The 25,691-nt window shown below is 37.1% G+C and overlaps 1 protein-coding gene and 1 long non-coding RNA gene across 6 annotated transcripts in view; one reads left to right on the top strand and one right to left on the bottom strand.

Annotated features, from left to right (window-relative positions):
• mctp1a (multiple C2 domains, transmembrane 1a) overlaps positions 1-25,691 on the top strand; it is a 170,233-nt gene that overhangs the window by 37,587 nt on the left and 106,955 nt on the right. For all 5 annotated transcript variants that reach the window (XM_032577457.1, XM_032577455.1, XM_032577456.1 and 2 more), the window contains exon 2: positions 13,115-13,235. In XM_032577457.1, coding sequence (XP_032433348.1) covers positions 13,115-13,235 — 121 coding nt within the window. The remainder of the gene's footprint in view (positions 1-13,114; positions 13,236-25,691) is intronic.
• LOC116729119 (uncharacterized) lies at positions 8,750-24,413 on the bottom strand. Its single transcript, XR_004341076.1, has 3 exons — positions 24,394-24,413; positions 19,595-19,596; positions 8,750-8,866 (listed from the first exon to the last, which is right to left on the bottom strand). It is a non-coding gene; the product is annotated as an uncharacterized LOC116729119 (long non-coding RNA).

Here is a 25,691-nt window from a genome sequence, read left to right as displayed (position 1 = left end):
CATTTCTGCTTTTTCACCACTCAGGCGACTTCTTTTCTCATCTACTACATGTCCAGCCAAGCTAAACAGGCGTTCACTTTCAATGCTTGTGCATGGGGCAGAGAGATGGGTTCGGGCAAGAAGAGCAAGATGAGGGAAACGATTTTCATTGAGCCTCCAGTAGGCCAATGGGTCCTGGCTCCTTCTGATAGGAACTTCAGATAGGTAGTTCTGTACCTGTATAGCTGAAGGACTGGCCAGCTGTTGGTCCTTATTCATGCTCTCCTTCAAGATTTCATCATGTACTGCAAGCAGTAGACTACACCTTTTGGCTACAGGTACATCTATGTCAGAAGGCTCCAATTCAGAGGATGTTCCTGCAACAGGCTTCTCATCCACAGGTGTACATCTGGTCTTCCCCTCTGCAAGTTTGGCCAAAAGGAGCAGTTTCACTTCGTCCTTCACCTCTGCTGAGAAGTAGCAATTCTTGTACCTAGAGTTGCATAAACGAAAAAAGATAGGTTAATGACAGAGGTTTGTATACATGATCGAATGTATGATTTTTATGTAAATAAAGAAATGTATTCAATCAAGTACTTTTCATTTTTAATTTAAGTAGGCTAAAAGTAATTATGGGTAGAAAATAGAATATTCATAGCTACTTGCCTTGGATCAAGAATAGTGGCCAAACTGTAAAGGAGTTCATGCTCAATGTTGCTGTATCTTCTCACAACAGCATCCAGCAGAGTTGCTTTGGCTGTATCCATACCATGGTCCGTGCTTGATTGCCTTTCCAGAAGCCGCTTGAGTGCAGTGACGGCTGGGATGACATCTGCTGCTGTAGCTGTTGACGAGCTGATCTCCTTTGTGAGTTCCTCAAAAGGTTCGAGGATGGTCAGCACATTGTCCATTACCTCCCACTGGTGTGTGGCTGGTAACTCGTGCTCAGTGGCATACAGGCCAATAGCACGTCTTTGCTCCAACAGCGATTGCAGCATGTAGACGGTGCTTTTCCACCTCGTTGAAACATCTTGTTGCGACTGCTTCCTGGGCTCACCTAACTGTGTTTGTATGTCATGGAGTCGGGAATAGGCAAGCGATGAATGCTTAAAATGTGCAACAATTCTCCTCCCCGTTGCAACAATGTCTGTGATGCTGCGCAAGCTGTCCCTCGTTTACAACACACTGCAGTGTGTGTGCTATGCAGGGTAAACTTTTCAAGTTAGCATCATCCAGTGCTTTGCTCATATTACGAGCGTTGTCCCGTAAAACGTGAACTCTTGTATGATCGATTTCCCAATGATCCAACGTGGCCTTAAACTTGGCGGATAAATTGGCAGCTGTGTGAGACCCCAACATTTCTTTACAGCGTAAGAGTACTTGGTGACGTTCGAACTGTTCATCAATCCATTGTGCAGTAAGACTCAACATGGACATTAAACTTGCATCAGAAGTCCAGATGTCTGTTGTAAAGCTGAGTGTCTTCACATTGGTGTTTAGTAAGCTGCGGGTGTGCCTCGAAACTTGGCCGAACAACTCTGGTAATGCAATGTCTGAGAAATATCTTCGACTCGGCATATTATATTGTGGGCTCAAATGCTGCATCAATTCTGAAACCCTGGTCCTCAACAACAGAAAATAGCTGATCATCCAATGCTATGAACTCCACAAGTTTCCTCGTAGTAGTTTTGTTTTTTTCATTCGTCATAAGAGCTAACAGCAGGCCACTGATTGACTCTTTCCTTCCGCTGGCTTTTGCTTTAGCCTTAGCTTGATTGTTCTCTTCAAATGTTGCATATTCAGCAGCATGGTGGTTTCTTAAATGGCGAATGAGGTTTGTAGTATTAAAGGTTTTGGATGTGGTTCCACCCCGACTAATTTCGGCCTTACAAGAATTGCAAATTGCGAGCTTTTCGTCTCCTTCTTTAACTACAATATTTCTAAACCAACGACATGGCTGCTCCTGGTGACCTGTGAACTGTGACGGATGTGCAAACACAACCTGGTGGGCGGGTCTTTCAGTCAGCCGCCTTTAATGGCAGAAAAAAATGGAACAGTAACTGATTTTAACATTCTTGCGGAGGTAGATAGATCGGTGGTTAAGATCGGTTTCATATGTAACTATCGGCCGATCACCAATCACCCTAAATTAAGGAAATCGGGCCGATCAATCACCTGGGCGATTTATCGGTGCACCCCTAATTTTATATATTTACTACATACAGACATAGATTTCAGATGTTTATTTTCTGGTAAATTTAGTGACGCTGCAGCCAGTTTGTGGAAAAAGAAGATGAGAGACATCAGACTCAGCAGGGAAAATGTGCTTAAAATGGCCAATATGTAAAGTAATTTGGGCTTCCTCAACTCCTGAACACAGCCATAGGCTGATGATCACTGTCATAACTGATGCAGTATTTCATACTACAAGAGTACTGGCCTAGTACTGAGTACATGTAATGTACAGTACAGAAAATTTAATTATGATATAAAGTTGTTTCTGTTTTAAGATTTTTAAGAGTTCTTTTTTTCCTGAAAAAATTTAGTGTCTGGTCACAAATTACAGTGGAATCAGATGCCAAAGCACCATGTTCTGTGCTAAATAATAAATAAAGTCTGGGTTTTCATATGGTAATTGAAAGTGCTATGACAAAGGGGGGAAAAAGATATTTTCTGTTAATGACAAAGTAGGAATAGGTTCAGGATATTTTTAAAGGGACATTCAGAGCATGGAAATTACCTGCCATCGCTGTGAGAAATGAGAATCTGGCTACATACTGTGCCCAGGGCTAACTACAAGCTACTCTTGTACAAAAGAAGTAACTGTTATGATATGCTGCCCAAAAAGAAATACTGATTAGTATTCCAAAGTAGAAGATTTTCTCAAGAACTTATGTAAATACTAAGGCAGACACTAAAAATAGTCAGCTATTCACTTTTGAAGAGCTATACTCATAATGAACCCTGGCATTTTGGAGTTAGACGATGCCTGACCCTAAGTGGTGATTTTAAAACAACACAGACAAGAGACAATATATATATGTAGGCCTGTCACAATAAACAATAAACCAATTAATCGGATAATGAATTAAAAGAAACTCAATAATTTTAATTTGTCTGATTGATCCTTTCTCTCGCTCTTTTTTTTTTTTTTTTTGTTTACCAAAAACTGAATGATAAAAGTCTTCAGTATGTGTTTTGGTCTCTTAACTACCCCTTTTTTTGAAAGATAATTTTGTTTACAGAGACTTCATAATTACATTTTTTTTGTTGTTTGTGTTTTCTTTCTTTATATTGGATATTCCAAATGTCTTCCAGTTCCAGTGTTTAAATGTTCATTAGAATTTAAAGTTTATTGATCTTTGAGAATGTGTTCTTGCATTTTTAAGCCATTATTACTATTATACTACTTAAAAATGTTCTTAAAACAACAATGTTATCGTTTATCACAATAAGTTCCAGGACAATTTATTGTCCGGCAAAATTTGTTATTGTGACAGGCCTATCTATATGTCTGCATGTGTGTGTGAAATCATCATTTGTCCAGTGTTGGGGCTTTCTTACAGGCAATAGCAACACAGGTATTTCAGTCTAGATATCAACAGGGCACTGGCAACCTTTGTGAAATCATCAGAGGTGGTGTATGGCTGGCCTGGTTATTGCTACTCGGAGACCCGGGGGCATCCTTTCCAGCAGATAGTCCTTATAAGAGAGAGACCAGTCTCTGTTCATACTCATTGTGAAAAAGAAACAGAGCAGGATTGGCGGTCAGATGTCAGAACACATCAAATGTGTTTTTCACATTGATCTTTCTCGTCTTCCATTTCATAGGCTGACTAAAATGTCATGCAACCATTTCCAGTTTGTGATTACATCAGGGACTGAAGGGTAAAAAAAAACAAAAGGTGTACAGCCATAAGTTATTCAGACTGCCATCTGTTACTGATTTAATGCTAAAGTCCCTCTATACAACCACTATGGCTAAAGCTGTTAGTCAGATCATGCTGCAGTATTCTGCATGGAGATCTTTGGGATTTCAATTGTACATTAAAACCTTATTTTGGTGTGAAAACATCAATAACGCTATATCAAATTTTTTGAATGGCTTTTTAACAGGTCTCTGAGCTCAGCAAATGCTTACTACTGTAAAGTACGTCCACACAATCTACTAATAAACCTTTTGAAAGCTCCCTTATCAAATTTAGACAGCATATATTACATGGTGTCTAGAGTATTTGTGTTTGGCAGTAGAACAGAGGCGCGCATTCTTTTATTGACTACAGTGTTGCACCTTTAGATCCTACCCTGGTGAAAAATAAATACACTAAGTATGTTAAATTGTAGTATACTTAAGCATACTTTAAAAGATATTTAAATATATATTTTAAAAATACTTGAGCAAGTGTATTACACTTGGGCAAATACATATTTTGTTCACTTATAGTATACTTTTATTGAATATATTTCTTAAAAGTGTATTTTGGTACAATTATATTTAAGTGTGTCTAAAGTTATAATGTCAAAATTGGTACAAGCATACTTTTAGTATACTTTGTATATATTTATAGGTAGTACACTTAATACTGAGTATACTTAAAATGTACTTGCACAAATGTAAGTATATTTGAAATATACTAAAGTATTTTTTTTCCACTAGGGTATACGTCAGCATCAATCCCCTTTGTCAAAAATGTTATTTCAACCTGAACAATGTTGAACAACTGGACTCAATCAAGCCAACAGCCAAAGGCTAACAGCTCAAGGCTAACAGCTAAGTTACCGTTAGTATGAATACTTATCAATACGGTTAAACACTAACGGTTAAAAAGGACATTTTAAAAGCTACAGATACAACAGCAGCCAAACAATGTCAGTAAAATATTTAATTAGTAGAAAAAATATTGACAATATTGATAAACTAAACTAAAAATCATGCTGTGTGAATTAGGGTTAGTTAAAATTTTCAACGGCACAATAACGGACATTGTAAAATATTTCCAACGGTTGTTGAATAAATAAGACTTACAGGTGGTCGGGAAAACACAGCTATGTATAGATTAAAACGAATTATTTATTTGGACTATAAAAAAAAACAAAACAAAGGAAGACACCAAAAACGTAGGGATTGAGTTCAGTTCGACCAGACATTCAACAAGCTACCAGCTCGTGAGTCCGTTACTATGGAGACGGAGCTGAAACCTGCAATTTGTCACGTACACCACCAGGACCAGGCAGGCTACCTCCCTTCAATTTCCATTATCAAGCATATGTGGATGGTCATTTCCATTAAAAATATAAAATTCCTATGTTTAGACATCAGAATTTAATTATTAAGGACTGAAACAACAACAGAAAACATGTTTACATATATATATATATATATTAAATTACAAAGTCAATTTCAAGTCAGTTTGAGTGGTAGATCTGAGTTCAATATAACAAAATGGCTGTCATAGATTTACTAAGAGGAGATCTCCAGGTTTTAATTGAAGACTATGCAATACCTGCGATCGAAGAATGTATTTATCAAATTCTAGAGGAAGATTGGGAGGATTTTGCATTGGGTCACCTGGATGAAAGCATCAGAGAGAGGACCAAATATCTGGTGCGCTATCTGTCTTTTCAGATTTCGCTTTGGACTTACTTGAGAACCTGAAGTACAAATATGGCAACTTAAAAGCCATATTTGGAGACCTGGTTTCTCAGGCCTTTGCCCAGGCTATGAGGATTGAAGAGAACATTCAGACAGAGTGTACTGAGGTATTTAACATGTTTTTCCTAAAGCATTTTATATCGGTGATCACGTCTCCTATGGATGAGGAAGACCCCATAGAATTTCTCAAGCTGGGTTTAGGGCTCAGTTCTTTGGTGCAACCTGTTATCAGTATTGTCCAAGAACTGATAACGATGAGACGTAAAATTGAAGCACTGAGAAAGTCCTATGAGGAATACACAAGAGGTAATCAGGGAATGAGACACACCTGAGAATAATCAAGGGGACACAGGACAACACAGAGGCTCAGAGACAAAGAAACTCAAAAATAAACGCACAGAAGACTCAAACCATGACAGAAAAGACACAATACAACTTTTTGTGAAGTCGTTGATGTGTCGAGGCATCAGGGAGTCTAAGACATGTTGCTGTCTTAAGTACCTGAAAGAGGCACAGGAACGCATTGTCAACAAAATCTGGGCTAACATTGAGGGACAGCCATTTGAAATCCAGCAGAAATGGCTTCCAAGCCTGGCCAAAAAGGTTTTCAGGGACCTAACTAAAACCTTGGGCTGTTCTGCTGGATGGACGCTGGCTTTCATGGAGCATCAGGTAGTCGATGACATAATCATGTTGTGTCTTGTAAGTCAGCTTAAAAAGCACCAGAAAAAGAGAGGCAGTTTTATTACAAGTCTTTTTTCTGGTGCTGGTAAAATCTTGACACGCTATTTCACTAAATGAGGGCCAATAGTGTCATGCCTCCCAGTACCTTAGTCTATCCCAGCCCCATGACGCCCTCTGTTGATCCCGGCCCCAAGAAAGCCTGCACATGCCGCATTTGATTCCGGCGACAAGGTCTCTTAGCCATCCGCTAGTCTCAGATGTAACCTTCCTTGTTCGTCACGGCACCAATGTAGCCTTCCTCGCTTGGTTGTTTGTCACCTTTTAGTATGACACAGAATGAAACATTCTTCACAATGTGACTTCTGACTGCATCCAAGTGGTCCCACAGCTCCACCAGCATCCCTCAGAATTCTTTATTTTTCTTTCTTTTTTTTAGATGTGATCGTATAGATTTTAAAACAGTAAAACAGTTGACAATTCCTCAAAAACAAAGCATTCTTATTCCAAAAATAACATCCAACAACACAAAACAGTAAAATAACAGACAACTGCCATAGCAGTTAACAGTTACAATATTCACAAAACAATCTTTTTTAATATATTCATTAATTTATACTTTGAACCCACCTAGTATGACACAGAATGAAACACTCTTCACAATGTGACTTCTGACTGCATGCAAGTAGCCCCACAGCTGAAAAATAAGAGTGATCAGCCACGAACACCAACTGGCACAGCTCCCACTCATAGGGTCATATTTTTCCAGCCCAACCACGAGAAAACTTTACAAATTATATTCTTAGATGTTAAATGTTCTTACAGTATGTCGTTAATTGTTGAACTAGAAAAATATGACCCTAAGTAAAAAAAAGTAGTGAAGAGCTGCCTCTCTCGCACCTACAGTTGTGGTCAAAAGTTTACATACACTTGTAAAAAACATAATGTCATGGCTGTCTTGAGTTTCCAATAAGTTCTACAACTCTTATTTTTCTGTGATAGAGTGATCGGAACACATACCTGTTTGTCACAAAAAACAGTCATAAAGTTTGGTTCTTTCATAAATTTATTATGGGTCTGCTGAAAATGTCACCAAATCTGCTGGGTCAAAAATATACATACAGCAACATTAGTATTTGGTTGCATGTCCCTTGGCCATTTTCACGGCAACTAGGCGCTTTTGGTAGCCATCCACAAGCTCCTGGCAAGCTTCAGGTCGAATGTTTGACCACTCTCCTTGACAGAATTGGTGCAGTTCAGCTAAATGTGATGGTTTTCTTGCATGAACCTGTTTCTTTAGCACTGTCCACATGTTCTCAATGGGGTTTAGGTCAGGACTTTGGGAAGGCCATTCTAAAACCTTAATTCTAGCCTGGTTTAGCCATTACTTTACCACTTTTGATGTGTGTTTTGGGTCATTGTCCTGTTGGAACACCCAACTGCGCCCAAGACCCAACCTTCGGGCTGATGGTTTTAAGTTTTCCTGCAGAAATTGGAGGTAATCCTCCTTCTTCATTATCCCATTTACTTTCTGCAAAGAACCAGTTCCACTGGCAGCAAAACAGCCCCAGAGCATAATACTACCACCACCATGCTTGACAGTAGGCATGGTGTTCCTGGGATTAAAGGTCTCACCTTTTCTCCTCCAAACATATTGCTGGGTGTTGTGGCCAAACAGCTCAATTTTTGTTTCGTCTGACCACAGAACTTTCCTCCAGAAGGTTTTATCTTTGTCCATGTGATCAGCAGCAAACTTCAGCCGAGTCTTAAGGTGACTTTTCTGTAGCAAGGGCTTCTTTCTTGCACGGCAGCCTCTCAGTCCATGGCGATGTAAAACACGCTTGACTGTGGAGACTGACACCTGTGTTCCATCAGCTTCCAAATCCTTGCAGACCTGCTTTTTGGTGATTCTTGGTTGAGTCTTGACCATCCTGACCAATCTCCTCTCGGCAGCATGTGATAGCTTGCGTTTTCTTCCTGATCGTGGCAGTGACACAACTGTTCCATGCACTTTATACTTGCGAATAATTGTCTGCACAGTTGCTCTTGGGACCTGTAGCTGCTTTGAAATGGCTCCAAGTGACTTCCCTGACTTGTTCAAGTCAATAATTCGCTTTTTCAGATCCACACTGAGTTCCTTTGACTTTCCCATTGTAGCTTTTGTGGCTGAGTCTAATCACTGGGTCAAATGAGCCCTATTTAAATGGGCTCATGAGAAGTCAACAGCTGTAGTCAATCAGAATCACTTACAAGAAGTGAAGAGGCCATGGCATGAAGCTAATTTGATTGACACAACTCTTTACATCACCAAAATTGACAATTTATGTTGCTGTATGTATATTTTTGACCCAGCAGATTTGGTGACATTTTCAGCAGACCCATAATAAATTTATGAAAGAACCAAACTTTATGACTGTTTTTTGTGACAAACAGGTATGTGTTCCGATCACTCTATCACAGAAAAATAAGAGTTGTAGAACTTATTGGAAACTCAAGACAGCCATGACATTATGTTTTTTACAAGTGTATGTAAACTTTTGACCACAACTGTACCTCCACTAATATTCCTCAGAATTCTGGTGGGGGAAGCCGTGAGAGTGTCTGAAGGACCGTTGCATGCAGTTACTCATCACACCACTAGGTGGTTCTAAACATATGCATCGATTAAAAATCTCATTATAAATACATACAATTATTATTATTTTGGGTAAAATTTACATGCACACACACACACACTTTTCGCGCAGTCCAGGCGCGCCTCCAGTCGGCATGCCAGAGCCTTCAGCATTTATACATTTATAAAAAAAAATTTAGTATTACTCTGTCATGTTTTTACCTTTAATTAAATAGATACCTATTACTTAAGATGGACTGCACAGTGTTAGCACTGTTGCCCCACACTAAGAGGGTCCTTTCTGCATGAAGTTTGCATGTTCTCCATGTGCATGCGTGGGTTCTCTCCGGGTACTCTGGATTCCAATCACAGTCCACAAAAACGACTGTCAAGTTAATTGGTCTCAATAAAAACACAATGTATATCAACACAATTCTTTTATTACAACATTCTAATTTCAAAAACAACAGTATACATATCTGTTCTCCATCTCCCATTTCCACCGTGCTCAGGTTGCGTCATGGCAGCTCAGTAGGATTCCCCTCTGTGCTTACTACACCGCACTATATAGAAAATAAACAGAGATTAACAAATAAACCCATACGTCATTGTTAAACCCCTTTCTCAAAAATGCTATTTCAACCTGGACAATGTTGAACATCTAGACTCAATCTAGCCAACAGCCAAAGACTAACGGCTCAAGGGTAACAGCTAAGTTACCGTTAGTGTTTAATCGTGCTGATAAGTATTCATACTAACAGTTAAAATGACATTTTAAAACCTACAGGCATACAACAGCAGCCAAACAATGTCACTAAAAACATATAATTAGTAGAAATATCATTAACAATAATAATAAACTAAACTGGAAATCGTGCTGTCTGAACTAGGGTTAGCTAAAATATTCAACGGCACAATAACGGACATTGTAAAATATTTCCAACGGTTGTTGAATAAATAAGACTTACAGGTGGTCGGGAAAACACAGCTATGTATAGATTAAAACGAATTATTTATTTGGACTATAAAAAAAACAAAGGAAGATACGAAAAACGTAGGGATTGAGTTCAGTTCGATGTTCGACCAGACATTCAACAAGCTACCAGCTTGGGAGTCCGTTACTATGGAGACGGAGCTGAAACCTGCAATTTGTCACGTACACCACCAGGACCAGGCAGGCTACCTCCCTTCAATTTCCATTATCAAGCATATGTGGATGGTCATTTCCATTGAAAATATAACATTCTTATGTTTAGACATTAGAATTAAATTATTAAGGACTGAAACAACAACAGAAGAATATTATATATGTGTGTGTGTGTGTGTGGGTGTGTGTGTGTGTGTGTGTGTAATTTAGAAAAATATTATATTACAATTTTAAATTTTTTTTTTATAGGACTTCATTTGAGAGCTGAGTTCCTAAAATGACTTATAATCTCACAAGGATGCAGCTGCCAATAGTATGATCATTTAAACTTAAATTGCAAATGCTAAAGTGATATTTTGCGGTCTTATATCCCTAAACTTGCTATATTATTCTTTTGGTTAAAAGTACTTTCATCTGGTAAAATGTACAAATGTTTCTTAATATTTTCATCACTTTTAGACTTATGAGAAAATGAATTGTCACATGCTACATGTGTGACAAAACTACTTCCAGAACTGGCCCAGGTGTGGCATGCCTAGTGTGAACCTTGCCATCATTGTCAGACCTGGCCCAGGTGTGGTTGACATCTAATTTGCCGTACCAGAGGTTTGTCAGATCCGGGCCAGCTTGGTCTGCTACGTGGGATGTGTCTGTCAAACATAATACTGACCCTTAAACTTGAAGTATTGTGTCAAGTTTGTTTTAGACTATGAATTTATCTTTGAAATTAGACTTCTTTGGCATAAAGCTCTTTAAGTGGTCAATATATAAATGCTTGAAAAATTCAGTCTACTTACCTGAGACATTTTACGCTTTCACATTTCTCATCATCGGCTTCATGATCTGACAGATAACTATACCTGAGCTGTCGTAGCCGAGTCATGTCTTGTGTTGTGTCATGTCCTCTGTCCTGACTGTGTCCCAAAGGAAAGACCAAACAAAGGGACTGGTTCAAGAAATAGAATCTATTTGTTTGCACTCATGTCTTTGCTGCTACTAATTCTGTATATAAAAGCTTTTTTTTCCTTTTCTGAGTTTTCGAGTTAGATTTTGAAAGGATGTCTGTCTGGTTCATCTGTTTGCATGCTTTATCTAATCCTGCACCTGTTTTTTACTCAAACAAGCTTTGCTGTAAGCAAATCGATTTCAAATCCTGTACACCTGTTATGCTTGTGCACTGCTATGTATGTTTAGAAAAAACAATACATGGGAATTATTATCATACTCTTAATCCTTATGTAGTTTAATATATCTTTTGTAAAGTTGTCATGTTCAGTAGGTCTCATCTTGTCACTGTTTGGCCAGCGTTATTTGGCTACATTTAAAGTCTGAATGGCATGGTGTTGCTAGAACCCCTCAGTAAAGGTTTAATGCATACACAGAGCCAGTTAGCTAAATGTCAGTGACTTACATCCACAGTTAACGCCAAGTCTTGTTTAAATGTGTGGGGAGGTTTTTCAAATAAAACATTTGGATTTATCTGTCAATCAGCCAATGAATGAAACAGTACTTGCTTTTGTTAAATCTGCTAAATCAGTTTTTCATAACAAAAATTAAGAAAAGAAAGTTAAAGGCTATCTTATAAGGTCGTAGTATGCTAAAGTGTTATATTTGATTCTGACTTTGTAAATCACACAAGAGTATAACTGATTTGCAAAAATAAAATTTACTTTAACTTTTATCAAGGTTGTAAATTTGTTGTTATTTTTATCCATTAAAAAATGGATGTTCATATTATGTTTATCTGAAATCCTGAATCTATGTGCAAAGACAACAACCTTGATGCATAACCTAAAGATGTTAAACGAAAATATTATCTGTAAGTCAGTAATACAGAATTGGAAAGTTTTTGCAAAAATGACAGTGTTGTTATAAACAATGCCTTCTGATTAATGTTTGATATTTGGTCAACCTAAATATCAATTTATTTAAACTCCAGAGTAATAACTTTTATTAAGTTTCTCTGTTATCTGGTGGTCCTCAAGACTTTTATGTTGTTTTGTAGTTATTATTAGCCTCATGTCTGAGCACCACAGCTGGTGAAATATGACACCAGTGCTCACCAAAGGGCTGCCTGATGGGGTACAATGAGAAATAAACATGGTGGATTCAAATTTGCAAGAGCTTGAATAAGATAGTATGTTATTGTGAAGCCCATAGAATGGCTTAGTTCCTGTTGTGGCTTGCAAATGAGCGGCATAGAAACAGCCATCGGGGGGTTCATTGTCAAAGTGCAGCACTGACCTCAGGCCTTCAGCATGAAATGCAAAAAAAAGATGGCAGTAGACAAGAGTCCCATGCTGCTAGCCTTTCACAAGAACTTGCATGCACTCAGCAGTTCCCAGTAAATATCAGGGAGCACATAATATGTAATTTGCAAGTATAATTTTTTTCAATGCATGGAGATACTTTGCACTTGCAGACTGTAGAACTAATATGGAAAATGTCCTATTTGAAGCTTGAAGACAGGAAGAGAGATCAAAGTGCCAAATGAGTTTCTCCTTGAATAATGCTCAACTGTAAGTTGGCATTTTTTGTTATTTTGAGACAATTAAAAATGTTTTATTTTGTCTTCAAATAACTTATTTGGTATTAACAGTTTTGAAAAGGTTACAGGGATTAAAAAATATAATTTTTTAGCTTTTTAAGAGCCATAATAAATGTAAACATTTGGATTACTAAAACAAGTTTGGATTACTAAAACTGTTTGGTTAAAACAACCAGATTATAGTTATTTTGCTAACACATTTCTATGTCAAATATTAACTGCTATAAATTCTTATCATCCAGAACCTATAGCCCTGGATGGATATAGGATTAGGGGATTGCTTTGACTGAGGTCAATTGGGTTTCATCAAGAAAAGTTGGTTTAAACTGGCCTCTGTGCAGTGTTAATGGAATAAGTGCATTGAAAATGGCAATGGACTAGCAAAGAAGTAATATTTTGATGAAACTTATATTTACTTTAATATTATTTTTGTAATAAAAGTCCTAAAAAGCACTGAAGTATTTGTATAACTTGGACTTCTTGTGTTTACAGGGCATCAACATTGTTGGACCTAGTAATGCAGATTCTCAGCCTCATCTGCCTTGTCCAGCCATGTACCAATTGGATATTGTCTTGAAGAAAGGGAAAAATCTCGCCATTCGTGACCGGACAGGTAGGAGATCTGCTCAGTTTGTGAATTGAGGTTAATTTAGAAGGACATTGTGAATATCTTTCTCAAATCTTGTCATCTGGCCGAAGGACAGTGATTCTACCATTGTCTCTTGTCAGTGTTACAAACAGCAGAATGGTAATATCCCCACAAAATAAAGAGACACATACAGTTTTATGTTAAAAAAAAGATACGTTTGTGGACATTATTAAAAAATGAGGATCATTAAATGCTAGCTTTGGACAAAACCTTTGGATCCTTCCTCTTTTCCTTTTGCCCGGGATCGAGCGGCGTTCTCCATGAGCGACCCGCAACCGCGTGCTGTTAAAACGAAACAACAACAAAACGTGTTGACGTCACAGATCACGGAGTTTAATCTCATACAAAGCAATCGACAACAAAGCTGCAGAGGTACAGAGATATACATTTTATACAGACAAGAGAACAGACAACACGAAACACAAAAGACAGACAAAGGCGCCCAAAATGTGGAGGAAAAGATGGAAAAAACCTCTCTTGCTGGCTTGCTGACCTGTACTTTTTTATGAAAGAGGTGTTTCCCTATTTAATATATGCAGTCAAGGCGTTCCGTTCTTTGACCAATTAGAAACTTAGAAACTCCCCTCATCACAGCCCCGATGTCTGGTTTTTGTCTAGGCGAAAAGGGGGGACCACTCCGTCTTGGGCCGTGCCAGGTACGGGGAGAGGCGCCAAGAAGTCTGTTCTGCTCTCTCGGAATTGTAAATTTTATTGCTGTGTCTGTCAAAAGGGGGAGGAAAAAAGGCCCTGCTTTGTCTGCTGAATTCCCAACTGCTCAACAGAAACTATTCCAAATTAAAGTGTTGGCTATACCTTTACACATGTCGTGGATTAGCTATATTAAGCACCAAACAATAATTATTTTCTTTACAGTTCCCCCTTTTGAGGTCTTCAAAAAGACCTCAATAAAAATTGATTAAGCCTTCTAATGCAGAACCAAAACTATGTATTAAAAAAATAAAACAAAACAAAAAAATAGAAAACAAAAGGTTGACGTAGCCTAATTATATACAGTTCCCCCTTTTCAAACAAAACCCAAGGGTAAAAACGACTTATCCTTACAGAAATATAAAATCATAAAACAAAAACACAGGATAAACAAAACCCAAAGTGCACAATGAAAAATGAAAAAATAAAACAGGGACATACATAGTAAAATTAGTAAGAAATGCTCTGCAACTTAAAAGACAACATTCACCACCCAAGTACAACCTGTCAAATGAGAAAGACACAAAATTACAATCTGTTGCTCGTCCTTGTCTGTTTTTTTTGTTTTTTTTTTTTTTTTAAATGTCCATCGACAGTCTCTTAAAAAATATGAAGTCTTCGTCAGGAATTGTTCAAAAAATGCGCGCAAAAAACAAAACGACAGTCCTTTCCAGAGTTCACAACGAACGAAAAACACGCAATAAAAGTTTATGATGATCCTCTTGCAGCTTGATCTTCTTCGACTGGAAACCTCAAGAAACGACCTGTCACAGGTCATTACACAGACATTTTGTGTTCAACATGAATTTCATTAGCATCAGAAACACAATTACCACATTCTTTAATATCATCTTCATTACAGTCAGCATAATCAAACGATGGTTTCACCTAAAAATAAATTTGTTTTGTTATTTTCCATCCAGGGAAATTATTTTAATCCTTTTTATCAAAGAACGCAGACTTTGAAGGAGACCACATCCGCAGGGCACCAGGAAACCAGCTGCAAAACTATAATGACAAAACAGAGATCAGATTTATCCAAAGGCATCATTCATTTGTGTAATTCAACACAAACATCTTCAAATCACTGTGTGTTCGAGTGAATCCTTCCAACGCTCGTGGCTCTGTGGCTGTTATCTTCGAAATAAGTGTGAAGCCGCTTCTCCAAGCAGCCCCACCCCCGCCTCGCATGACACAGCTTGTATGACAGAGTCCAGAGTCCTGGAGCTCCGAGCTCCAGGGCAGTCTGTGTGTAAAACCATGAGCAACACATCACGTGAAACCTTATCTCCTACTCTGTCCAGTTCTGTTCATCAAATGGTGGATGTGATCCCTTCAATTTACGTTTCAATTATAATATACTATAGCTCCTAACCGATGGAAAACACCAAAACCCTGTAATCATTTGCTTCAAAAGACATGTTTCCAAAGTAACGTGTTCCCAGAATGTTAAACATATGCAGATCTTTTCTTAAACCAATCTTGTAAAAATAGGATTAAACAAACGAAACAAAACAATCACAAAAACTTAAAAATGTAGTTGTAAAGCTTACATGTACCACCAAAAAATGAATAACAATGTGAGTTAAACAGTCCAGTTTAAATTACCTTCATAGAAGAAACTAGATCTTACTGGTTATTTGTCTAAATCATTTTACATACGTTCCTGAAACAAAATTCAAAAGAGTTAGACCTGGAGAAATTATAATGCAACAAATCCAGACATTTTCAAAATATACCAATTTTCTAGGTCTTGTACTTGTCGTTGAATTTAAAGTTTTATTCAAAATCGTTTTAAATGGATGTAAATCAAAACAAAAATCAAGTTTAGAAAAATCATTATAATCCCGCCTGTGTACTTTTACTGATTAATGATAACTTTAATCAATGACAGATTCTTCAAAACATTTCTTAAAACATTCATGCTCCATTAAATTAATGCTCTGAAAATGGCTGACACAATAATATTTTAATTTCTATAATTATTTTCCCAAGTTAATTAACCAAAATATGCTTCATTATCACTATAAATTTATCTATTTTCTCAAAATATGTTAGCCCATTGTCAGAAAATCTTTTAATGGAGAACAACTCAAACCTATCTAAAATAAGCACATATATTACCAGAAAATATTTTCCTTTCACTTTTATGTGTAGCACAGATCAGACATGTTCTTCAAAAATTTGTTTAAGTATTATAAAAGATGAACCCATGCATCTTCTCCCCCTTTGATACATTACTGGCTAATGTATCACTATTTCTAGTATGTGAAATAACGATGTTGATGAAACAGGGTTATTATTCAAGCTAAGAAAAATCCCACCGATATGCAACGTTGCCCTCGTCTAAAAAGTAAACCTTTCAAAAACAAACAGAACAATTTATTGTAGCATGCTTTAAACCTTCAAGATTATTATGTTCAAAAAACATTTCACATTACAGTTTCAAAACTCAGTATTCAATTTAACTCTCATGATTATCAAATAATTCGTTGTAGAAACTTCTCAAAAATTTTCAGCAGTGTTTGACAAAACGTGTTTACCAATTAAAAACTCAGTGAAGGTTATGCATAAACCAGGCAGAGAGACGTTGAAAAAGGAAAAAAAAATTCAAAATATATTCTTAAGAAAATCCAAAAATGATAAATTTTGACAAATACTGGTCAGAATATTACCAAATCAACAAATGAAAGAAATTAAACTGAAGACCAAAATTCCCTATCCCCTGGTGAACGGGTCCAGAGGAAACTGATAACTCAAAAGAAAGAAAGTAATTCGTTATATTTAACAAAATAAACAAAGAACTGACACAAATAGCCAAATAAAAAATCAGACTAATGTAAAGAAATGTAAAGATTAAAATCCTAAATTACTCACTACTTAATATATAAAGTAATATGAAAGGAAAACAGAAAATCATTACCAAGAGTGTCTGTGTGTGACAGGCGACTCAGTGTTTCGATGCTACAAACTTATATTTTACATTTTCCAGGAGGTAGTTTAAACGATGGGAGAGAAAATTATTTGCCTTACAGTTGTTTGTTCTTTTCTGCTGAGCTGCTGTGAGCAGAGGTTGCTTTGTACTTAAAATTAGTGATATGCAAAAAGGTTTCACATGTTAATTAGTTGAATCTAGTGGGGGTAGAAATTACAGCACAGCTGTAGCTTGTTCTCCCGTGCTGAACTTCTGTGAATGGGGGTTGAAACTCCTCCCTGAGCTCCATTATCCTCATATCTTAAATAAACATACTTGTCGCTTCTTCTTGTTTTGTTCTATGTATTTATTTTACTTAATTTTCTTATTTTATTTTATTCGAAGCCCTCTCGTCTGTCTATAGGCAGTATTGAATCATCTCGTATTACAGTTTAATATTGATTCTCTACAATAGTTCCATATAATCTTTTTTATTTATTAACCAATAAGTTATTTCAAACTTAATGTTATCCTTCAACAACAAATCTTGTAAATTTTAGCAAACTTTTCTATATTTAACCAATTTCTATTTAACAAGAGAGTGACTTCTAATTTATCCTGTCTAATTATCCGTAAGTCCTGTAGATTTAACAATATTTTATCTATCTTAAAGTTTTGGTCTGTTTGAAAAAGACTGATTGTGAAAATATCTAGAGTCAGTTGTATATTGCAGTTTGTTGTTATCTGAACAATTACCTCTTACAGTTAGAGCCTGTTTCTCTAAAAATCTTCGTTTTTTTTTTTTTCTTATCCTCAACTCATGAAAAAAATCCTATTTTACTCATTGTATGTTATTCCATTTTCCTACTACCTTCACAGCCTTAGAAGGAATAATTAACATTATATCCACTATTCAGTTCTCAAGTCTATATAAATTTTTATTTAATTTATTTCATAGCTGTACCTAATCAGTTATGTATTTATCTATTTATCCATTCAGCATATTTATGTATTTAACTATTAATTTGCCAAGACAGCATTTCTAGAATCCTCTGTGACCTAATTTTCTTGGCTTATTCTTTCTTTCGTTATTTATTTATTCATTTATTTAACCGTAGAACCCATATTGTAATTTCAATTTGTTCAGATAATGTATTTTATCAAGATTCTATCCTTTAATCACCTTCCAAACTGTACACTGCAGGTCACAGTTACTGCTGTTATTGTTTAATTTTAAGAAGTTAGTTCAATTTAACACAGAGGATGTTTGTAAAAACTAGAAATTTTGCACCATCAAACAGCACTGAGAAAAATTCAGTAGTTATATGACATAAAATACCAAATGGTATTTTATCTCCAATCACACACTCTGTCAAACCAACATGAATTATAACACAAACAAAAACACACAACACATTACAGAAAACACAAAACACACACATCTGGCCAGGTTTTATAGTCAGTCAAAATTTCATCAGTCCCCAAGTGTCAGTCTGTGGTCATTATTCTATCAAATTTAACTGTAATTTTTATCAAATTTTCTGTAATTTATATCAAATTTACTGAAGCTTCAGGAATTGTCCAATGTTTCATTAACATATTTTCATGTGTCAATTTAATTAATTTTAAACTCCAATCGTCAGGAACCTTTTAATTCCCCGTGCACGTTTAAAAAGATAGATCTCAAAGTTATGTGAAAATCAAACCACAACCAATAATTTTGTTTTCTGGTACCAGTTTTATGTACTGAACTCCTATTTATTTTATTTATTTATTTATGTTTTAAACTAAACGACCACGTTTTCGCCATCGTTGTACTTTCCCCGTTACGACTCTTCAACGAACCCCGACCATAAAATAGCGTACAGCACGTGTCGCAACTCAGTGTCCATAATAACTTCACAATAAAACGCAGCAAAATCAATGCAAATTCACACACACAGCGCTATCCAAACAACTTAACACTCTGCTGAAACACACAGCCAGCCCGAACTCGTGCACGCGCACACACACGGCCACACAGACACACACGCAGACACACATACGCACACACACAAAGCTCTGAGGACAAACAGCGCACTTCCACGGCAGCCGGCACACAAAGCAGCACACACAGAGAGAACACAAACACGTTTTCAGACAAACGTAACAGACAGACGGGGAAAAATAAAATGCCGGCCAAAAAATAAAAAATGCACCATATCAAAGCCTACCGCAGGCCGTTTATAAAGTCTACCGCAGACTATTTGTCAAAGCTTCCCGCAAGCTATTTTTAAAGTGTGCCAAACACTAATACTTGATTCCTTAACAGTCTACCTCAGACTATTGTCAAAGCTTCCCGCAAGCCATTTTTTAAAGTGTCCCACACACTGAATAAACCTACCCCAGGTTATTTCAAAATACACAATTCCTAAATTTCTTTCTTTAAGGAGCACAGCCATGGGTCTCCAGGGAAAAAGACATAAACTTAAGAAAACCCAGCTTTTACAACTGAGGGAGCGCAAAATCCTCAGTCTGAACCCGCTACGGTCCGCTGTACATGCGTATTTCCATACAGTGTACCACACACTCAAAGCCTACCGCAGGCTATCGTTAAATTCCAATTATAACTAACAACAGACTATTTTAAGAGCAAAACTATCCACCCTTGCAGCTCCGAAACTCCGCGTGGCTGCGCACAACAAAAGAGTAATTAAAAAACGTCTTACCGCACCAGCCGGACGGATCGATCGGGGAGAAACCGCCACCCGCCAAGATTCCAGAACCGGACGAAGCCCCCAAATATTAAAAAATGAGGATCATTAAATGCTAGCTTTGGACAAAACCTTTGGATCCTTCCTCTTTTCCTTTTGCCCGGGATCGAGCGGCGTTCTCCATGAGCGACCCGCAACCGCGTGCTGTTAAAACGAAACAACAACAAAACGTGTTGACGTCACAGATCACGGAGTTTAATCTCATACAAAGCAATCGACAACAAAGCTGCAGAGGTACAGAGATATACATTTTATACAGACAAGAGAACAGACAACACGAAACACAAAAGACAGACAAAGGCGCCCAAAATGTGGAGGAAAAGATGGAAAAAACCTCTCTTGCTGGCTTGCTGACCTGTACTTTTTTATGAAAGAGGTGTTTCCCTATTTAATATATGCAGTCAAGGCGTTCCGTTCTTTGACCAATTAGAAACTTAGAAACTCCCCTCATCACAGCCCCGATGTCTGGTTTTTGTCTAGGCGAAAAGGGGGGACCACTCCGTCTTGGGCCGTGCCAGGTACGGGGAGAGGCGCCAAGAAGTCTCTTCTGCTCTCTCGGAATTGTAAATTTTATTGCTGTGTCTGTCAAAAGGGGGAGGAAAAAAGGCCCTGCTTTGTCTGCTGAATTCCCAACTGCTCAACAGAAACTATTCCAAATTAAAGTGTTGGCTATACCTTTACACATGTCGTGGATTAGCTATATTAAGCACCAAACAATAATTATTTTCTTTACAACATTATCTATTGTCAAAAAATCTAAACATAATCTAAACAACTAAGACTACAAAAACCTTTCTATCCTTAAGCTGAAATGAGTCCTCTAAGTTTCTCTGTATCAAAATAAAAAAAGAAGTTTGTCACTTTTTATTGATTAAGTTTGGTCTTCAGACAATGTAATATTATATGCTATCATAAATCACGTGACGGGTCCACGGTCCGTCACGTGATTTATGAACGTGATGAACATTCAATCATGTTCAATGAACGTATTGCCTGGTGAGTCCAGGCAGTAGAAGTAGCCCACAGAAACAAAGAAACTTTGCTGTGCCAATTATCTGACACCACCAAAAAAAATTTTTTTGGCTTATTTTTGTTGTTAAACGCCAGGGGCGATTCTAGGATCTGACTTTTAGGGGTGCTTAGCCCCCAATAAGGCTAAGACCCATGAAAAGATATTTGCTGGTGCAGTTTTCTAAATCTAACTGCTTATTTACATACATTCACAAACAAAATTAAGAAATATGTTGTCAGTAATTCATAGAATAAATAATATTCATTTTACTCAAACATATACCTATAAAGAGTAAAATCAGAGAAGCTTTACATTTTTTCCAGAGGTGTATAAACTCAGTTTGAAACAGAATCTCAAGACCACATCATACCTGCCAACATTAATGAGACATAAGCAGCTGTGGAGTGACATAGTCCTCGTGGCGTCTGCTCTAACAGAAATTAAAATAAAATCTGCCTAAAACTATGCATTTAAAGTTATTTGAAGAACATTTTCCTAAATTCATAGAATTAATAAACCTAAAACCAGTTTATTATCAAGGTAGAAGTTCAGTTTAATGACTAGTGGAAACTAGTCATTAAGCTGATATATGTCATGTCAGTCTTATGCACAGCCCATCAAATAAAGTGTTACTGATAGCTCTATCTACCTGCCTACCTATTGATAGACCTATCTATTTATAGCTAGCTAACCTATGTAGTAGACTCGGAGAGAACTTATGTTTAAAGTTGAATTATTTAACTAATGGACAAAATTACAGACAATATGTAACTGTCTGTCAGACACCATCCATCCATCCATCCATCGTTTTGTAGGGAAACTGACTTACAATCACTTAAACTTACTAATACCCTATATGCTACCTTCAAAGGTAAGGCCTCATATGTCTGACGTAGCTAACGGACAATCTTACAAAGATGTTATGTAAACGATAAGTGAAAGCCTCTGTTTTCACAGACAGGCAGAAGAGAAAAGGAACGACTGGTTTGAAGAGCCATCCATCCATTTTCTTCTGCTTGTCGGGTCGTGGGGGCGGCAGCCTAAGTATGGAGGCCCAGACTTCCCTCTCCTCAGCCACTTGGGTTAGCGCCTCCAGGGGAATCCCATCGCATTCCCTGGCCAGCTGAGAAACAGTTATTCATTTGAGTATGGGAATGGATGAGAGTTTGACAATTTTTTTGTAAAACTCTGTTGGCAATTCTCAGGGAGGTGCACAGAGTTGGAGTTCAGTGAGGGAAGTCTGACAGGCTTGGTATTGCTAACTTTCTGACGACTCAGTAAAGGTCTGCAAACATTGCTGGTTTTTCTGTCATCATGTTTGTCAGCAGAATACATCGTTCTTCCCACACAGGACTTGGAGCAACTTCTCCTTGGTCTTGCTGCTGGCAGAGTCTCCTGAACTTCGTTATAAACAGGCTGTTTGCGTTTCTCAAGGTTGATTGTTTTACTACTTTAACCTCCACACACTCTTTCCAATTCAATTAAGGACAGCATGTCTTTTCTTTCAATCTCACAAAGTTCCTTTTTCTCCTGCTGTTTACGTTTTATCTGGGAATCCCACGAATCAGTCAGAGACTTGGTAGCTGCAGCTTTTTACGTTTTTGCTCTGCAGCTTCCTGATGTTTCATTCTATCAATAACTTATCCTCCATAAAAGTCCTTTTCGTATCTTCTTTCTTCTTTATAAGTGACAGTTGGTCGTACGCAATTTTTTTTTACGTATTTCACGACTTCTGTCCTTATCAGGAATGTCACAGTCACTGTCATGATCTAGAACGACCGATTCATACTGAACATCTCTTCCTTGCTCAGTAACATTGTCCTGTGTCTTCAGGTTCTGCTGGGGCTCCTTCTGTCTCCTGGCTCCAATTTTCTCAGCTCGATATCCAGGAAGCACCCCTTGCCTTTCAGTCCTGTCCATTTCCCTCTTCTTTTTCTGTTTATATTGATGTCTGGCAGCCAATTCATCAGCCAGAGGGTTTTGCTTTGGAGTTTTCTCTTGCTGCTGTACTTCATGTAACAATTTGGCAAACTCATCCTTTTCCATCTTGCTACAAAGCTTTTTCTGTAAAAGAGCATCATAAGCAGCTTCTTTCTTCAATATATCCTCTAAACTGTCATCAATAGATCTCTTTTGGTCTTCTTTGTTAGGCTGAGTCTCATCCTGTTTCAAAAATGTCCGGCTTTTCTCTTTCTTCTGTCTCCTCGTCTCAATTTCCTCAATTTGATGCAGTCTATCTGACTCCATTATGGCAGCCATTTGGTGCCTTTCAATTTCAGCCTTTTCTTTCTTTTTCTGCTTTTTATATTTAATTTGAGTATCCCATGTGTCAGTCAGAGACTGTTTCATTGCACCTTTCTACTCCCTCTCTTGTTCCTCTTGTAACTTCTGGCGTAACTGCTGCTTAGCCCTCTCTGTACAATGCTTTTTCTCCAAAAGAATGTAATTGGCAGTTTCTTTCCTCTTTATTTCCTCTAGATTGTCATAAACAATCTTCTTACAATCCTCTTGAGATGGGACCTTTTCAGGAAGCCTCTTCTCACGCTTGTGTTGTACAAACACTGATATAGACGGAAAGCCTTCATTTGGCTCCCGCTTAGCCATTTCTTTATAAAACTTTTTCTCCTCTAAAGCGTCTTTGGCAACTTCTTTTCTCTTTAGGTCCTGTATGACGGGTTTCTGTTCTTTTTTACATTACAAAGGCTTTTTAAACTGTTTGTCATGTTTGTCTTTTCCAGAAACCTCGTTGGATTTAGCTGTGGACATATTGGGAACTCTTTGTCTCAGCTGTCTTTCTGTCATTTTTCTTTCAGGTTCTACATCTTTTGTATATTTAGTCCAGTTTGAAAGAAAGGTGTTTAAAGAATCTTCCTGTTCTCAAAGTCGCAAAGGTCGGTTCAGTTCTTCATTTGGTTCTGTCTTCATTGTCCTTAGCAAAGGAATAATCCTACTGGGTAATCGACGGGAATCCATCTTCCGTTTCTGTCTCACAGTGAAAAGAGTACAATTCACTATAAATCCGCTGGGTCCTGCACCTCTGCACGATCCTAAACAGAACTGGACTGCACAGAAGGAAACGTCAGTCCAGTCTTCTAGCTGTGGCGGCGTTCCTAACTGACTGTCTGGATCAAAGCTGAAGTTGGCTTCCGATTGTAGCTTCTGATTCGGGAAATGGCTAAAGGGCGATTATGACAGAGGCAAAAATGTATTTGCTGAACATTTTTGTTCAGAATTTTATTGTACTAGGTACCGGCAGTCAATTTTTTTTCTTTAGATTTTTAGTACGCTAAATGCATTTTTCTTTTAAGTGTGTTAACAGAAAAGAGCTGGAAAAGTTTCAGTCTATTATGTCTAAAGGTTTTTGAAATTTTGGGGCGTAGATGTACCTTGTCACAAACCCACCTTTGAGTAGAAAAATATGGGATTTTTGAAAGCTGATTACTTAAAAAATAAATCAATTTGACACTTATTAGTAATGACATTCATTAAATAGATGTAAATCATATTGTAAAACATGAAAATGCATGGTATAAATGGCTTACTTTAAAAATGAAGATTCTTTAAAAAATGTTATTTTGAAAAATAAAACAAATTTCAAAGTTGACCCTAAGAACAGACATGGCATTTTTGGGATACCATATTAAAAAATATATGTTGAAACCAAGCCCCAAAAGCTTAACAAGCTCAATTTTTTGTAGGGGTCTGGGACTGTTTCATAAAGATTTATTAGGCCACAAAAATGCTACCAAAGCTAATTTGACCGACGGAAAAAAATTCAAAGATTGACAAAATTGAGTATTTTTTGACCGCTCCTCAAATTTGTATCTTTCATCAGATTTAAATAAAACTTCTCTACTAAAGATAAATTAGGCTGCTGAATAATATAAAGTCATCTATTTTGGCCATCTTTAATAGTTTCATTGATATTAGTGGTAGGAAATAGGGATTTTTTGTTTGTTTTTTAAAATATCTCATTTTAGGGAATTTTTGACCTGCACCAAAATGTTTATTTTTTTATGCATTTCATTGAAACTTCCTTCTTAGATGTCAATTAGGCTGCTTCATCAGATAAAAACATTCATTTATGGCTTTCTTTAGTAGTTTTTTTTATTTTGCTGACTGAAAATAGAGATCATTTTTTAGATTTCTTTTTTTATGGAAAATTCCCTACTACCTAAAAGTGCCAAAGAAAGTACAGTTTTTCATAAAAGGTGTCCAGAATATGTTATTTCAGTATAGATACAGTCACTTCATCATGCTGCCGCCCACATGATGATGCCCTGGGCGGTTGTCCATGCTGCCCAAACGCCATTATAAAAGTAGACATATACCTCTGTTGCCATAAGTTATGACAAGGACTTTTTTCATCATAATGCAGATGAAAATTGTATTTTTTTGGTTTGTGTTCTGATCTTTATTTTGATTTTTTTCTGGGTTGTGTTTTGCGTTGAGTTTTGTACATCTTGTAGAATTCTCTCCTATCAGTTTCCCTCAGTTTTCCCTAAAATTTCATACCCCGTAAACACTTAGATTTTAAATTATATTTATTTAAGCTGAAAACTGGTTTCAGAGAAATGAGACCGGGATCTCTCAGAAGATAATAAAACAATGTAAAACCTCCATTTCAAAATGGCACTCTTTAGTCACTTCCTGAATGTCAGTTGCTCCCTAGTAAGTTGGATTTTTTGTAGATCAATCTATTAAAACCCTAAGTTAAGCTTTAATTATCCAAGGATTATTTTATATCTTATGGCAAATCAAAACCAAATCACAGGTTAGCAAAAACACGTAAAGAAATTTTCCTTATTTAAATTAATATCTGCACTCAATGTAAATTGTAACTAATGACAGTTTTATTTGCATCTTCTACAGTTACTATGACAACAGCAAAAAAAAGCTGCTCTGCCCTCTCCTGTACATTTTTCATCACTGATAATGAGCAGTGAGGTGCAGAGCTCACCTGTCCTGTTCTGTCCTGAGTCCATCGAGACAGCTTATTATGGAGAAAAGAAACAGATAGACCCAGGCCAGTA

Source organism: Xiphophorus hellerii, chromosome 12 (genome assembly GCF_003331165.1).
Source record: "Xiphophorus hellerii strain 12219 chromosome 12, Xiphophorus_hellerii-4.1, whole genome shotgun sequence".
NCBI lineage: Eukaryota > Metazoa > Chordata > Actinopteri > Cyprinodontiformes > Poeciliidae > Xiphophorus > Xiphophorus hellerii.
This window is presented reverse-complemented; position numbering and strand designations above follow the sequence as displayed.